This window comes from Triticum dicoccoides, chromosome 1A (genome assembly GCF_002162155.2).
Source record: "Triticum dicoccoides isolate Atlit2015 ecotype Zavitan chromosome 1A, WEW_v2.0, whole genome shotgun sequence".
Lineage (NCBI taxonomy): Eukaryota > Viridiplantae > Streptophyta > Magnoliopsida > Poales > Poaceae > Triticum > Triticum dicoccoides.
In genome coordinates, this window is record NC_041380.1 from 128,228,482 (window position 1) to 128,246,133 (window position 17,652).

The 17,652-nt window shown below is 45.4% G+C and overlaps 1 protein-coding gene across 3 annotated transcripts; it reads right to left on the reverse strand.

The window, feature by feature from the left end:
* Positions 1-8,828: 8,828 nt before the first annotated feature.
* LOC119366526 lies at positions 8,829-13,406 on the reverse strand. Of its 3 annotated transcripts, none has more exons than XM_037632287.1 (12): positions 13,156-13,405; positions 12,687-12,735; positions 11,783-11,851; positions 11,400-11,533; positions 11,263-11,332; positions 10,957-11,047; positions 10,801-10,870; positions 10,576-10,671; positions 10,106-10,205; positions 9,922-10,008; positions 9,651-9,727; positions 8,829-9,353 (listed from the first exon to the last, which is right to left on the reverse strand). In XM_037632287.1, the coding sequence occupies exons 1-12, from the start codon at positions 13,342-13,344 to the stop codon at positions 9,210-9,212; spliced, it is 1,176 nt and encodes a 391-aa protein (XP_037488184.1). In that variant the 5' UTR covers positions 13,345-13,405; the 3' UTR covers positions 8,829-9,209. The 3 variants fall into 3 exon arrangements, with proteins under 3 accessions (XP_037488184.1, XP_037488175.1, XP_037488192.1); XM_037632278.1 differs by having other exon boundaries at positions 11,783-11,935; positions 13,156-13,404; XM_037632295.1 differs by lacking the exon at positions 10,576-10,671 and having other exon boundaries at positions 11,783-11,935; positions 13,156-13,406.
* Positions 13,407-17,652: the final 4,246 nt, after the last annotated feature.

Consider the following 17,652-nt stretch of genomic DNA (forward strand, 5'->3'; position numbering starts at 1 on the left):
CTTGCTCGGAAATTTGCGCACTTGTCGGTGTCAAAACCGGCAGATCTCGGGTAGGTTATCCCAAGCTATGTATCATGGACCGATGGGTAATAGGAGACAGGGGACACGATGTTTACCCAGGTTCGGGCCCTCTTGATGGAGGTAAAACCCTACGTCATGCTCTTGTTTATATTGATGGAGTATCGAGTACAGAGTTGATCTACCTCGAGATCATATGTTGTGGTCTAAAACCTAAGGGTATGATGAATAATGTCATAATCTATCGACTAGCCTGGCCTTGGCTTATATAACATACTAGAGGCCTAGGATAACAAGAGTCCTAGTCGAATACGTCGGTGGAGAGGAGTCCTTGTCTTGATCACCAAGTCTTGTGGAATCTTCCTCATATATGTCTTCGGCTGTCCGAACTGGCCCATGAGTAACCGGCCATGGGGGTCCTCGGCCCAATCCAACTGATCGGAAGATGATGCGGTGAGTACCCCCTAGTCCAAGACACCATCAGTAGCCCCCTGAACCGGTCTTCAAGTTGGGGACGCTCCTCGGTTCTTCCGAACTATTCTTCGTCTTCGGTCGTCGGTCTTGAAAACTGGTTCAACAAATCTTCACATCTTCTATCTTGAGGATTGCCGAGCTAAATCTGAAGATCTCACACGTCGGGTATCCGAGGAGCCCTTAAGTCTTCGGCCTTTATCAATGCCTTGTTATTTTTATGCCACACCTCGGGTTTGAAGTTGTTCCCGGGCGGCAGTGTCCTCTTGCGTCCGAGCTCCAACGCCGGACTATATTCGAGGTATCTTTTGTAGACGAGCACCAACGATGCACCACTTCCAAGCTCCAACGCCGGAATGTATCCGAGCTCCAACGCCGGACTATGTCCAAGCTCCAACGTCGGACTATGTCCAAGCTCCAACGCCGGACTATATCCGAGGTGTCATAGATCACCTTGGTTCAAAAAAGTTGAAAGAGTTTAGCCGAGCTTAATGCCGGAAATGCCCTCTATGGAGCCGGCCACTGGCGCCCAAGCTTCATGCCGGACTGCTTCCGAGGTGGTGCACCACCCCGACTATGGGCCGATTTTTTGTCAATATTTTTGATTGGTGCAATTTATTCTCTGCCGAGATATATAGCCAGTAGCCCTCAAGGTGTTTATCGGTCTAAAACCCGAGATGCACCTGAAGGATGACATGAGACCGCTGATCCCAGTAGCCGCTGAGACTCAGGTTGATTTACAAAAATCGGTCTGAGGATCAACTCCTAGCTCGGCAGAATACTTCGGGACACAAAAAGCTGTGTGCAGAGTCCTCGAGACTCAGGTTGGGTGCGGCCGGCCAACCTAAGGATCATAATCTCCTCGAAAACTATATTGCACTTAAATTTTCTGCACTAGATTGCCAATGCAGTAGCCCCCGAGACACTGGTCGGGTGGCAACACCAGATCAGGGGATCGATGCGCCCTTTTAATATTAGTAAATGATAAGCCCAAAGCCCAGTAGCCCCCGAGCCTTAATGCGGGCACGAGTGGCCGAATTAAGGATCAATATCCAGAGTAAAATCACAAATTATGTGTAAGAATTATATGTATCCAAGTACTTTACATCATTAATGCTTGGATCCGCATTGTATAAAACTTTGTTGACCGACCATCGGCTTCCACCTCCTCGGCCAGTAGCCGAGGAGTGTTTGTCCTACTTTATAACCTTTATGAGGGCAAAGATTTACGACAAACAAGGCAATCTGGCCAAACGGTTTTATAAACAAAGGTACGCAGAGAGATATGTTATATTATTGTTTAACATAAGAAATGTCTTCCAAAGAAAATAGTTCCGTTATCAGTTCCTTTCTTTGGGTTGTCATTCTAAGCATGATCATGAAACCTCAGCTCTAATGTAAGAGCAAAATATTGAGGATTTAGTTTGGGAGGCCAGTTACTAGCTCACGGTAGTGTTCGGCGATAGTCGAGGTCAAGCCGTAAACAATTCGACCAATGTTATGAATGGTCTGTCATTTAACATAGTCATCGGATCGCTGACCGGTTTACTCTTATTGTGACAGTCAGTTTTCGGCTTTCTCCACTGAGGTGCTTAACCATGTGAGCTGGAAGCACAATCGCAGTGGTTCTCCCTTTGCACACCTAGCCGAAAGCGGAACGTAGGAGGCAAGCGCAGGAGCCGGGCAACCCAACTATTGACCGAAGACACAATTCGAAACCGATGCATATATAGCAATATCCGAGAATGTTTTTGCCGAATCTCTAAAGGTGTCCGGCGTTGCACTACGAGACTAATGCTGGAAACACACAAATAGTTTAAAAGTGCCATAGGCTTGGAAAACCAAAAAACGTCAGTGAAAACCTGACGTCCGAACAAGATCAAGTGTTCGGTGCCAATCTGAAAATTGGACTTTAGAGAAAAAAAGGTGCTTTAACATGGCACATCCCGAAGGCGGGTCAGCCTACGGCTTCAACCTCAAGACTTCAAGCGGGTCAGCCTACGGCTTCAACTTCATATCCCGAAGGCGGAGTACTTCTCATTATGCCAGTTTAGCAAACTAAACTTTAGAGGCTTTGAGAGAGAAATTAGGCTCCCCGGCTAGTGACCACACACTCGTGTCGAAAAAAGGAGTGATAAATAATTAAAAAAAAAACTTTGCAACGACTAAAAAGAAGAACACTTATTATAAAACTGCTCATATAAATTTAAGAGCCCCCAAGTGACTTGGGTAAAAGAATTTTATGTAAAATGATTCTATGTACCGAAGTACTAATATCATATCTTTGTTCACCCGAACTTTAAACGCGTCTTAACCGACCGTCGGCTTCTCCCTCTTCGATCAAGGACCGAAAAGTGTTATGTACTCCATCTGTCGAAAATATCGACGGTGTTTCCGATAACCAGGCAATCAGGCCATAAGGCTGTAACAGACAAAGCGCGCTCAGAGAACTTATGCTATATTACTAATGAAGTGTAAGAAGCATCTTCGAAGAAAATAGTACACTCATTGATACCTTTCTTCGGTGCTCATTGTTACTATGAGACTTGTGCAATAGATTTTTTGTACTCATGAGTTCCGTTGTGTGCCGATCATAATTGAAAAAAATAAGAGCGCTAGCTTTCGGCTTCACCCAGTCTGAGGTCCGGCTCGGATGACCCGATCATGACAATCGCAGAGGTGCTCCCTTTACTTCCTAGCCGAACAATCGGGAACGTAGGGATAAACACAGGAGCGAGGCAACCTAGCTTCCAAATCGCTTAAGTCAATATGGTGCATATTGTGGCATAATACACGAACAAGGAACGAAGCCGTACACGTATAATCATATGCAAGAGGAAAGGCTTCATGAAGGAAGCCCCCAAGTAAACTGGGTATTTAAATTTGTGCGTCACAGACAAAGTTTTGACAAGGAAGTATGACGCTTGGTCGAACCGGGAAAAAAATTTAAAGCCAAAAGTTTTGAGCATGAAAGCGACTTAGCTTGTTAATGTGTTCGGCATTGATGATGTGGTCCAAGCTTGATGTAGGACAAGGTTCCATCCCCAAGCCAGTCCCAAGGTGGCGGAGCGAAGAGCTTGGCACTCTAAAGTGGTAGCATAACATGGCCAAAGCGGGCTGGTAGAGTGATGCCGAAGCCCCCGGTGCGGGTTAATGAAGTGTTGACGAAACCTCTCATCCAGCCGAGGAGACAGCACTACCCAACTCGATTCATTTACATGTGCACAAAAAATAGTGCAAACTAGAGATAATGGTAATAATGATGAAAAAAATTGTTGCATAATAAATAATTTATGCAAAGTCAGTAATAAAAAAAGTATGGCATGTGCGCCGAACACTCGGTGAGGTAGACCTCTCTCGGCGATGCCGAAGTCCCCGAGGCAACCGAACACGTCGGTATGGCAACACGACAAACAAGATGATCATGCAAGCCGATTCATGCCAATTTGAGACAGCGACGTTGGCTTGCCGAAGCGACCGTGTAATGCAGTCGAAGTCAATCACCTACACGCATAAAATAGTGCGGTCCAAACAAAATAATATAAATATATATAAAATCCTTGCATAATTGCTTTTCGCAAAAATAATTTATTTAAAGAGATGTGGTCTGGCGCCGAAGTCAATATTGATGCAGAGCGTCGGCGTGATGCGATGAAGGCGTGGCAAAAGCCTGAATTCACATGCCGGTCCGAGTTCTGGATTCGGCGTTTGCCGGACTATATACGGAAACTGACCGTACCACCGCGTGACCGTCGATAATGCGGCCGCCATTTGACAGGCCTGCGTAGAGATGATGGAACAAACCGGAGTAATAATTCTTTGGGGAGAATAGACCCAAACAAGCAAAAATTACTGGGATAAATAGCACCTGGTTTATTTATTGTAGCAATCCGAAGAAAGATGACTCCCAACATTGGGACTCGATCCGCACACCCATTGCCTGATGGGTGGTAAAGCGCCGGCATGGCGATGCTGGCAAAGGTTGGCTTGCCGAGACAAAGCTCTCGGTCCAGCTAATCGTGATGAAGTTGGTCGGCTGGTGACGCCAAAGTCACCGGAGTAGGTTGACGAAGAGATGATGAAGCCCCCGGTCTAGCCGAGGTGTTGGAGCGACTCGTCAAAGAGATGCCGGAGTCTACCTGTCAGCCGATGTGTCGAAATAGGTCGGCGTGTTTGATGATGATTTGAAGAAGAGCCAGCATGGTGATGCCGACGCAGGTCAAGACTTGTGACGCGATCGACGCTAGCTTGATGCAGCTACCGCGTGGCGATGCCAGTGTGCCCGCTCTGTGTAGTCCGTGGGGCAGCGACGTTGATGATGATTTATCCTTCGCGATGCCGAACTCTTGTTCGGCTTGCCGAGATGATGATCGAAGGAGCTGAGCTTGGCTCAATAAAGCGGTGACGTGTCTAGCGCAGGTTGGCAGCCGTGGAGCAATACTGCCGGACTGGTTTGACACCAGCGTGATGGTGAAGATTACCTCGGAGGAGGCTTAAAATTTTATGGGTACGTGTTTAAAAACAACACACAATACCATAGAAGAAAAATCCTTTAAAAAGGTTGTCCAATATTACGTTCATAAAAAAACATGAATTCTGGTTGGATCCGCATTCGCGCAGAAAACAGATTCGAAAATCGTTGCGATCATCGGAGGTTTCCCGGAGTTTGAACGGTCGGATCGAGCTGAAATTTTGAGAGATGCTAGACATAGGAATTCCGCAGCCGAGCAACGGTTGGATCTTCCAAAGGACGTCCGAGCTAGATGCTGGACGCCACGCTCCAAACTTGTCCAGATTCCTGTCCAGATTCGAAATGGCTTCGGCATATCATAGATTGCCAGAGATTCCTTCATCGGAACTCGATGAAATTTTGCATGATTGTTTTAGACTCAATTCAGCACAATCTTACCGAAGCAATTGTCAAAGTGATACTCGAGGAGGCGGTGGCGGCAGATACGAGTTCGCTGTCCAGAAAAATAGCACGGTCGCTCGAGGGCAATGTTGACGTTGAGCCCCCGAGCTCCATGGATGATCCCTCCATGATCTTGATAGAGATCGGAGTTGATGTTTAATGAAGGCCCTTGTCCGAACATGGTGATCCGAACACGGGGCGTAGTTCTTGGTCGAACCAAGGTGACCAGTCAAGCTGGTGACGAAGATGCTGAAGTCACAGTTGATCTGCAGGCGAGCCATCGAACCTTTACCGATCACACAGCGGAACTCTCAATGAAAGGACCATTGTCAGTGTCAAAATTGGCATATCTCGGGTAGGGGATCCCAAGCTGTGTATCGTGGACCGATGGGTAACAGGAGACAGGGGACACGATGTTTACCCAGGTTCGGACCCTCTTGATGGAGGTAAAACCCTACGTCCTGCTCTTGTTTATATTGTTGGAGTATCGAGTATAGAGTTGATCAACCTCGAGATCATATGTTGTGGTCTAAAACCTAAGGGTATGATGAATAATGTCATAATCTATCGACTAGCCTGGCCTCGGCTTATATAACATACCAGAGGCCTATGATAACAAGAGTCCTAGTCAAATACGTCGGTGGAGAGGAGTCCTTGTCTTGATCACCAAGTCTTGTGGAATCTTCCTCGTATATGTCTTCGGCTGTCCGAACTGGCCTATGAGTAACCGGCCATGGGGGTCCTCGACCCAATCCAACTGATCGGGAGACGATGTGGTGAGTACCCCCTAGTCCAGGACACCGTCAGCACTACTTGACCACCGGTTTATGAGTATATTGAGATGGCTGCAATACTTGCTCACAGCTCTTGGGTGGTGTACCATCGATAGGTGAGCGCTTTGGCGTACGATCTCAGATCGCTTCTGTGTGGTAGGCATCGGAGTTCTAGTGCTCATGGAACCAAGTATGAACATTGGACCAAACGGTTGGGCATCTTTGCTCCATGCCTTGAAACGGATCAACGCCGGTGGCCAACCAAACATCACACAACAATTCGTCATTCCTAAAATTGAAACTTTCTCCCCCACCACTTCTTCTTTGGGTCGGCACTGGCAGCCAATCGTCCGGATCAAGGCCCGATCCGACTACTGGGGACGTGTTTGGTTGCCCGCATGAGGCCCAGCCTGGCCCGGGCGGGAAGAATTTGGCCCATTTGGTTTCCTGCATTCATTGTGCGGCCCGCATCGCACGAAGCTTAAAGCACGTCCAGGCCTGGCCCAGGGGCAACGCACGAATCGGCAGTAGCTCGCGAGCCTGGCCAGGGCGAGGCAGGGGAGGGCGACGCGCTTCTCCCCTCATGCGAGCAGGGGAGATGGCGCGAGCTCGCCCGCGTCGCCGAAAAATCGGCGGGAGGATTTCAGCTCACCTCCCGCCGCTCCACCCCCTATTTAGCCCCTCCCTCACCGCCCCAACTCCCGCCACCATTCTTCCTCCGTTCGCGCTTTCCCGCCGACGCGCATCGGCACCGACGAGCAGGTAAGCGGCGCATCTTCATCGGCCGGTTGTCCACGGCGTCGGAGCTCCTTCACTGGCCGGCGTTCATCTTCCGCCACCGTCCCCCTCATCCTCAAGCTGCAGCCATGGCCTCTGTGAGTTCAATCCCCCTTTCTCTCTGTTCCTTCTAGCTAGATCTGAGCTGCAGCTAGGGTTTGATCTAGATGCATGATTGATTAGTGGTCTGATATGTGAGCTGATATGGTTGGTTGCTATGATGCGGTTACAATTTCTGGTAGGGCTAGATGTTCAAGCATGTGGTAGGCTAGATTAGTAGTAGAGTTTGAAGTTGAACCTTGTGCTTGTGTTGAATCATGCTCATATCTGTGATTTGTAGCTATTGGTGGTCATGTGCTTGCTATGATAGTGATGAACCATGTACATGTATGCTTAGTGTGATAGTGATGAAACATGTGCTTGCTATGATAGTGATGAACCATGTACATGTATGCTTAGTATGATAGTGATGAAACATGTGCTTGCTATGATAGTGACGAACCATGTACATGTATGCTTAGTATGATAGTGATGAAACATGTGCTTGCTATGATAGTGATGAACCATGTACATGTATGCTCCTGCTTTCATAGATTGTCCGGTATGTTGTGTGCTATGCTCACTGTCAATGCGTGCTACGATTGTAGGACATGATCACGCAGATGCAAGATCTTAGTCAGGCCCTTGTCGTGTACGACAGCCAGTTTGCTCCATCATTTGTCAAGGACTCGCAGCCTATGGCCCAGATGGCACCTGATTTAGAGGTGTTCGAGTCTGATTCCCTCTATGTGCCAGTAGTGCTCGTTGAGTCAACTACTGCTGCTGCTGCTGCCGCCGCTGCACTCAAGCTAGCAGCAGCAAAGGCAAAGAAGGATAGTAGGTCGAACAACATGAAGTGGCAGCCGTTCATGTCCACGTTCGTGCTGAACAAGATGTGTGGGCTCATCTCTAGTGGAGTTAGGACTGACAAGGGCTTCAAGGAGGTGCACTTGAACACCGTTGCGAAGCAGGTGTTCGAGTTCTGTGGGCAAGAGATGTCTGCCACCCAGGTGTACAACCACCTGAGAAAGTGGAGAAGTCGATGGATTCAAGTGTCCAAGCTGAGAGACCTTGGCGGCGCCATTGCTGTGTTGTGGCGTTGGTGTGCTAGGTGTGATCATTGTGGGTAAGCTCACCAACTAGGGTACAAGGTAAGCACAATATGTACACCGTATGCAACCAAACGCCGTGTTCATGTGCCGATAGGGCCAATACAACCAACCAAACAAAGTGCACTTGCGTATTACCTAATGCAGGGACTAGGGATGCAGGCAACCAATCAAGTTGCATATAGCGTATTAGGGCCTGTTTTTGCTCAATCAAACTGGATGGAGAAGTGCATGTGATGCAGGAACTGTTCACAACGGCAACCAGACACGCCCTGAGTGTACGTGCCCGGCTGCTCGGTATATAGCTCTGTATGAGAATCATTCACTTGTTTGTCCTCGACGCCATCTCCGGCGTGGATGATGTCCAACATCTTTCCATCATCTGTCAGCGTCGCCTCCGGTCAAGGCATACCGGCGAACAGAGAGTGGGCTCCAGTTGATCCGCGTCTGATGCACATGACCGGAGCCGACATCCGCGACCGGACAAGCTGTGGCGATGGCGACGCAGCAAAGTGGAGGGCGCGTTCAATTGACGGTCCATGGCACGAATGTGCCGGAAGTGGCTGGGGTCTGGTGTTGATGACCAAGCTGCATGGCAGCGTAGTATATAATCCTACACAGGGCGTTGATGACCAGGTATAGAATGACCGATGTTTTTTTTTTTTGAACTTTGGCAACCTTTACTAAACGATGATCATATCTACAAGTTAAGGAATAAGAATCAGGAGGTTTCTCTCGCCACAAATCCGAGGATTTCCTTGTGTAATTTGCTCAAGCTAGCGCGTGCACTTGCGCCATTGCTTTCCCGGTCACAATGCTCGAAGAGTCATAATCTGCCGGCAGCCATCTGTCACTACAGCCCCCGAAGCACCGTAATTTGATGGATCCAGAATAGCTTGGACAATTTCTTGTGAATCATATTCTACAGACAGGGTTGAGATACCTAGCTCTTCCCCAAGACACAGCCCCTCGAGAACCGCGGCTGCTTCCATAGACGCTACATCGGTGGCATACTCCTTGAAAGAACAGGATGCAGCTATGAAAGATCTATTCGAACCACGCAGCAGCACCCCTGTTGATCGGGAAAGAGCACAGCGATGACATTTTTACTCATGTTTCCAGAGCTGAATAACCCTTCACAGGGCCTACTAAGGACAAGGCTTCCTGCAATGCCTCTAGGAGATATCCTGGATGATCCTCGATGCGTACGCGCCCAAGTTCTGATGGTATTTTGCGCAGAACTCTTCCAACAATCTGCAATTAGCAGAAAGAAATGTGAGTGACTGAGAAGATGATGAAGCAGGAAAAAAAATACATGCACACAACACGATGCTTGCCATGCTTTTCTTCTTCTTTGTCATTCTTTTTTCGGGAATTGGGTTTAGTTTACTACCCTATTGATCGCAAAGCACAGTAAATAGGAACAGAATAATCAGATTATAGAAGAAAGCATCACTTGAAAATCACGATGACAAGGTATTTCTGAAGATTTCATTATAATTCTTCCATGTAAAAAGGAGTTGATGCGGAATGATGAGTTCAAGCTCGAACCTTGCGAGCATAGCCACCATAAGCTATTCCTCCTATTAGAGCTTCCTGGGAACCAACCTTTTCAGTAGTTCTTGTCCCTGAATTTACAAAATGAAGTAGTTTTTTCAGAAGGAACGTTTTCCCAGGACAGCAAAACATTTGTGAATCAAAGTAAATTCTATGTTTACGTTGCTTTATATAATTCAGCTACTGAACACTGTCATATACCAAGTGAGCACAAATTTCATAAGTATTCTGTGAGATAAGAATTGAACATAAGGGGAAAAAATACCAGGTAAAGTCCTAGCCATGAAAAGGCCAGCTTTCTTTAAGCAATCTACAGTGTATAAGTTGGTGCCACCAGCCAGCTGATAAAAGCCTTCCAGACCATAGTAACAGCAAAGACTTAGAAAATTTGAACAATAATATTCCCACAGATATTACTCAATATTATTACTAAGAATGAATGTGTTTACCAAGAGGCCTATCTTGTACTGAAGTCAGATCAACAGCAAAAGAAACAGTTTCCCTTGTTGCACCTCGACCGATGTCACCACTCATAGGACGACCATCTAACTACTCACATAAATCAAAGTAACTGAAATAAGCCCAAAGTAAAAGCATGGATATGCTTAGAGGATCAGCAGTAGCGTATACCATATGCACGGCGGAGTTCCTATCACATTAAGAGAATTGGACAGAATTTACAGAAAATATGGCTACATATATATAAATTAAGATAAAAGAACTACTCCGTTCCATATTAGTTGTCGCTGATTTAGTACAAAGGGAGTACATATTTATGGCTATCACAGTTTACCAGTTTAAATAAAAACATAACCTAGAAAATACCAAAATTATTAATTAAGTTCATGAACAAAGCAATCTGAAAAAAATACGAGCAATGTGAAAGATGCAATTAGGAATTTTTTCTCTTGAGAACAACCTGCCAAAGATTATACCCTTCCAGATTAGACTGCATTATCGTATATGTTGCATTCATGAAATCAATTGTTGATGCACCAGCATTAGGCAGGCTTACCTGAAATGTATGAACTTCCTTATTTGTTATACGAGTAACAGGGGGGGATTTTTAATATGAAAAAAAGGAACATGGTGGCACTTCTTAGCATCAGAACTAGCACACATGCAGATAGAGTGTGAGGCTTACTGCGACCAACTTCACATTATTGATTGACTCACCCAAGCTGTTCCAGAGCGTACTAAACATACCAATTCCCCTACAATAAAGGAAAAGTATTGTAACAACTGTGCTACATGACAGAGAAAAAGCAACGAAAGATACACCAAGGAACAGGAAACCCACTTTCCAGTGGTATGTATTTCTATTGCATCAACATCACTCCTTTTCAACAGTTCAGCTGTCGTGGCAGGATCTCGTACATAGGACATAGCACCTGAAATGATTTAAACCAAAGTTGGTAGCTTTAATAAGATACACAAAGACAAAGGTACAGGAATGATAAGGTTACCATAAATACATGCTGAGATTACATATGAATGTAAAGAAGGTTATCTGGAAAAAAAGATACAGCTCAATTTAATAGATCATGTAAACCATCCTGATGGCTGAAATAAAAACAAATGAAAGAACCCAAAACACAGTGCTCACTTATTCTGTCATAAGGGCAAACTGATAAGCATCTACCGCAGCCATAGCATCGTTCCATAATGACACCACCCTGCACGAGACATGAGATCATGGAGAGATAAAACAAAAGCATAAAAAGTAACCAAACCAATGGATACCTCAAGTTTATCACATATTGGATCGGACTGAGCATGTTCTCCAACCATGACCCTCTTTAGTGATATTGCATCAGCAGGACAAACTTTCTCACATGGCTTTGAGCAATTCGGTGGGCAATCTTCAGGATCAAATCCTATGGACAGAGAGGAGTTCATGGCTTCAGACATTTTTTTCAGCAGTTACAAAATCCTTCAGTTAAACAGACATGCGCCAGTCCTGCTAGTGAAAGCAGGAAACTGGGTACATATATTAGAGGTACAGTGGTAAAGTAATTTACAAATTCAAATAACCATAGTTAAATATAAATGTCAAAGAAGACAATCATTTTGAAGTAGCACATTTGCAAATTAAATTATAATAAAGATTACGTTATTTTGTTTACCAGCTTTGCGGAAATGAATATCTCTGCAATCATCATTAACGCTAACCATCACCCAAGGCCTTTGAACTTCTGGTACAATTGAGGCTGCTACATCAATACCTTCATTCACCGCACTGACTACAGATGCATCTGCTGCACAATCAATGCAATCCACTGCATGCACAAAACTGAGCCATGACTTCTAGTATAAACCCTCGTACATTGATGTAATCATGCCAAATAAGCAAATATAACAATTTTTCGGTAATATAACAATTTTCCAAGAAGAACTTTAAGGTATTCTGTAAAATGCTTTCTGTGGCACATTCCATTTAATCGAGATGTGAACCTTTTTTTTTTGAAACGTGAGAAATACCTGAATTTGTCCCCCTGCGGGGTCGAACTCTCTAATCGAGATGTGAACTACTTGGCTGAACTATCCATTAGATAACTTCCAAGCCTATTAAAACCCTCACACTTACAGAAGTCCCTCCATGAATATGAACTTTGCAATATGCATATGTACAGATTATCGCTGTAGTAACACAAAGTTCTAAGCCCTATACATTTCACTTAGTAATCAACAGACTGTAAGTACCCATCATTTCAAATAAGAGGAAAATTAAAATGAGTTAATGTGTGGCTGAATGCAAGAATGTATAGAACCTTCATGGAATTGCATGACTCTGTTATCTCGGTCACGCGCATTATTGTTTATAAGAAATACTAGCTTGTCTCTGGGTTCACTAATGATTTGATTTACGTTAACGTCTGATCAGAAAATGTCGAATTCCAGGTAATTCAGTTAACAGTTCTTTATTCACTATGTAAATATTTCATCAGTTGCTAAAAGTATTATTCCGCTGTTGGTACGAAATGGTAAACTTGCACCCGGAATTATTATTTTTCAATTAAATATGTATACCTCCAGCCAGCGTGTAGACAAGGGAGAGATTCCGGACATCGGCAGCATCCTACAAGGCACAGATAATGTTTGTGAACTACTCCCGGCCCCAAAGGTTTGGTAATTAACATATCAATTACATCGTCGCCAGTCGCCACCACTAGTTCCACTGTACTTCGGACTAAAAGATTAGTGTCCCAGAGCCACAGGAAGACATGAACAACATCCACGAGCTGAACTGCACAGGTTAAAACTAGGATTTCTATGTAATACTGCTAATAGAAAAACACTTCTCCTCCCTGTAACCAAAACCATCAATCTATCATCATGGGCAGCCCCTTCCTCTAAAGTATAATGAGCTCACTTAATTACGAGGCAACCCTCAGCCAACGGGGACTAAATAAGCAATAACACAACGTCGCAGCTCCGGCGGGAGAGTGCAGTGAAGGAACCAGGAGGCATTTTGCGACGGGGTTCCAGTATGCCGTACCTCGAAGCTGGCGCCGCAGATGAGCTTCACCCAGTCGCCGCGCCGGAGGGCCGCGACCTGCGGCGGGTGGTGGTGGCAGTCTTCGCCGGCGACGCGGATAGGCCGGGATGCGACGACGCGTGAGGCTGCGGCTCGGACGGCGGCGTGCGAGGCGAGGAGAGGCGGCGGCGGAAACGGCGCCACGGCCATAGCTTCAGGCGCGGTGGCGGAATGATATCTGCTTCCTCTGCTTCGCCATTGGGCCTTGAGCGAACGACTGGATTACCTGGACCCGTTCATCATGAGATCAACGGCCACGATCTGTTCTAGATGCCGAGAAACCTGGCAAGAGTACTGCAAGATACTGTCTGTTTTTCTCTTGGCTCTCTTACTGCTCTTCCCTTGGGGGGAAAATGCTCTTTGTTTCTTTCGTTGATTACAAACTTGAATTTTTGAGTCGAATACAAAGCTATTGGATTATCAACGAAAAAAACAATTTGTGTTAGATACATTTATTTGAGGGACAAGTTTTTTCAGACGGATGGAGTATTATTGATTAATCTCATGGTCAAGCCAACATCAAACAGATTTTAAAAGCACATCGAGTCTCCATCTCTCAGAATATGGCACGAACCTGTAGTAAATTAAAGGAACAATTCATATACTTAGTTTCATCGACTTCTCCTCTGTGGATATAAGTGATTAAATGACTTCACCACCACCAATGCCTACATCTAATAAACGGTTATTTCATTCTTCTGGTGTGAACTAAAAGAAAGAGCTTATCGCTGGCTATAAGATGGAGTTATTACATCGATCCCTCCTCATAGACAGTAATTAGGATCAGTTCCCGCAAAAAAAAAAAAAGATCATGTCCCATAGAAGATATTTTGTGTTATGTACTTGTGTTCCTTTCTCGTTTGACTGTGTCTCATCAATATTGGAATCCATGTTTTTCTTTTCTTTTCATCTTCTCCTCTACCTCTAACCTATCGATTGCCTTCCGTCCCTTCTCTTTACACTACTCACGGCCAATGGCGAGCGACACGTCTAACAACATTGCATTGCTTGGTTGCCTACCACAAAGTGGTGAGTTAGTGGCCATGATTTAGTTTATTTTCTAGTAGATGATCTTTTAAATATTACTCAAGAAATATTATAATATAACTAATCACACACACCACCATAATAAAAAAAAACTTTATGAACTCATTGAATCAAGGTAATGGAACAATGAGTTTTCAAGTTTTTTTTTCTTCTTTTTGGACAGCGGCAGAATTCTCAAGGTTGTGGGTTTATAGAGAGTTCTTTTTTTGGTGAAAAGGGTTTACGGAGAGCTACAGTTGGCTTTCCAGGATTAGTAGTTAATCCAATTAAGGGGGTGTTTGGTTCAGGGACTTTTTAGTCCCAGAGACTAGAAAAAGTCCCTAAAAAGTCCCTAGGAACCAAACAGGAAGGATTTTTTTTACAGGGACTAGAAAAAAACTCTACTGGAGAGTCTTTTTTGATTAGTCTCTGGGATTAGAAAAAGTCATAGGACTTCTGATCCAAACACCCCCTAATATAACTATTGCTCATATAACTGTTATTATTACCAAGTACCATCGTACCAGCACACACCGAACTCCATTTTTTCACATCACAACATAAGATATTGTTTATACATAGATAATTGACCTTGGTTATGTTGTATGTTTGACTTATCCATGTGCAGTCCGCTTAACCTTAATCAGATGCCTAACATTAACTATCAACCGACCGAACCTAGTCATCGATGCTCAGCTGCCGCCATACTTGAATGCATCAACACAATTAACTAGTAGACTATACTGCTCCATGATCTCTCTAGGAATCTTCCTAGAAAGTGCACAACGTACTGATCATGGCAATTAAGCACTAATTCTTATCCCGCAAATTGCGCTAACCCGTCAATTGATCGTCGGTCGATGTATCCACAGCTGGCACGATCAACACTTGTCAGTGGCACATTTGTAATAAACATATAAGGTGTTGATCCACGTCATGGCCTACCGATACATGTGCCGGCAGTGGCACAAGAAGCTCCATGTTGCCAGCGGATGACAGTTGTCGATATCGACACGTGTTAGCGGAACATTCTAATCGTCGCGCAGATCAAGATCAAGGGTGTCGTGCACGTTACCGTACCCAAGAATATATGTCAAAAGAGGAGAACATGTCAGGAAATCAGGCCCCCAAATCATGGAGATGGCATGCATGTGCAACGAATTTGATTAGTCCAATTAGTTAAATCGGCACTATGGTGCATACCATGATCAGCTCCCCGGAGGGGAACATGGTGGCACATTATCTCAACCAGTACTTAACTATAGTTAACATAGGGAGGAGGGAGATGTATTGCATGTAGTAGTATATATCGTGCTTAGCAAACTATGTATGTGTGCACATGACGCAGGAGACCTTTTCCTGTGCTGCATGCACTTCTGCTGAGGTGGCAGGGAGGTAGAGTGGTGTGGTGCATGTGGGCCCTTGACACATCACACATGCATGCATGCATATGCATGGTAGTGGCGCCTTGAGGAGGATCATGCAGTGGAGGGAGGGATACAGGGTGTTCTGATGAGGAGATCATAAAAGGAGTGCATGCATGGTTGGTTGGTGGTGTATGCATGAGAGGTGTCTGCCTGTGTTTGGATGGACGAGAAGATCAGAAATGTTTGTTGTTTAAGATATATCATGTGGTGGCATGTGGCCTTGAGTTAGGAGGAACATGCATGCATGCCCTCTCCCTCAAGCAATACCTCCCATGCATGCCAACATGCTGCCACCCCTACTCTCTCACTAGCATCACAGAAATAAAATAGTATATGAATATATGATCCACATAAATATACGTATATGATCTAGCTATGCTTGATGCATGTGCATGCTTAATCACAGGACACAACATGGGTTCTTTATGCTCTGACACCTAATTCCCCCAATAGCTCACCCCTTCCAACCTAGCAGCTCCAACGCGGCCTCTCCTCTCCTATATATATGGCACCCCTTTCGCCATGTTCCAACACATGCATACTCAGCCACCAGCTGCATTATCTCCCTCATCGACCCATCTCCTCTAGCCACTCTACGTACGCAGCGCACTTGCCTCTCTGTCTCCCTCCCTCTCACATCCCAAGCAGTAGCCGTCGCGAGCGATCGAGATCCGCCATGGTTGCACACGCCAGCATCTACTGCAGCGCCGCCACCGCCATGGCGACGACGGCGAGGAGCGGGCCGGCATACTCCGCCGTGGCTCCTAAGTCGTCGCCGAGGAATACCAAGAGAAGGAGCGGCAGGAAGGCGACGAGGACAACGGCCGGGCGGCGGCGCTGCGTGGAGGCCATCAGGAGGAAGATGGAAGCGCTGAGGCGGCTCGTCCCTAGCGGCGGCGATCACCGCAGCGACGAGATGGCGGAGGACGACGGCGTGGACGAGCTCCTGTTCCGCGCCGCCGACTACATCGTGCGGCTGCAGGTGCAGGTGAAGGCGATGCAGCTCATGGTCGACGTGCTGGAGCACACCAAAGACTCTTGATTATTTATCCATTTCTACTATATAGGTCGTGTCGAGCAGAACAGATACATGTACACGCATACCAGTATAGGTACCCGCGTACGTATACAAATTGTGTATTTTTTTCGATTTTGGGGGTCATTTCTTTCTTTCTTTCTCTTTCGGCGTTTTGGAGAAGTATGAAATACGTAGGGGTTAATTATACGGGTGGGAATGGTTATTGGTTTATTCGTTAATTGCTGTGAACTTGCGTGAGTGCGTACTACTTACGTGATGATGTAAATATGTATGCATGACTTTGATATATGTATACATACATATATACATCCGGTATATGATGCTACAATGGAAATTTTGGTTGCTAGTATTTGTTTACGAATCACTATGACAGGACAATTATTCACTCTTATGTGATGTTTGTTTCGAAATAAATGTTTATTTTGGCGGGTTTGCTATTTCTCAATTACCTGAGAATAGAAATCGGGTTAGTCAGAGAACCAACTAGTGGTTTGATGGTTAAGAGGGCGGTGGTACCCCTAACCTCCCATGGTTCGAACCCCATGGTTGAGGTTTTGGTGTCTCATTTATTCTTTCAATAGGAGGTGACTTTCTATCAATGGTGATACCAATGCGACGTGGCTAGCCACTCACGCACACGAGGGGGTGGATGTGCTTTTCGTTTTGTCCGACTCTCGGATTGAACAACAACAAAGCTCGACACGAGGATGCCATCAAGGGCTTATCGAGACCTCGCCGAAGACGGGGACAACGTGGATCGCCGCCGGAGGAAGAGGGTAGATTGGAGGAGGAAGATATGGTGATGGCTGCTAGATTTCAATCCAATATTAGAAAAAACTTTTTCCCAAGGCAGTTGTTCCTTAGGTGCTTCATTATTTTAGAATTTATTTTTCAGGAGCATGCAAACTGTGTGCCTTAGCTTTAGAGAGGATAGATGTAAAATACAAGAATTATAGACAAACTCCC

Bases quoted from the DNA above. Each gene is read 5' to 3' on its own strand.
- LOC119366526 (XM_037632278.1), bottom strand. From the start codon at position 13,344: ATGGCCGTGGCGCCGTTTCCGCCGCCGCCTCTCCTCGCCTCGCACGCC. The intron at 12,736-13,155 runs GTACGGCATACT...TGTGCCTTGTAG, and splicing joins TCTGCGGCGCCAGCTTCGAG to GATGCTGCCGATGTCCGGAA. The intron at 11,048-11,262 runs GTGAGCACTGTG...AAATCATTTCAG, and splicing joins TTGCCCTTATGACAGAATAA to GTGCTATGTCCTATGTACGA.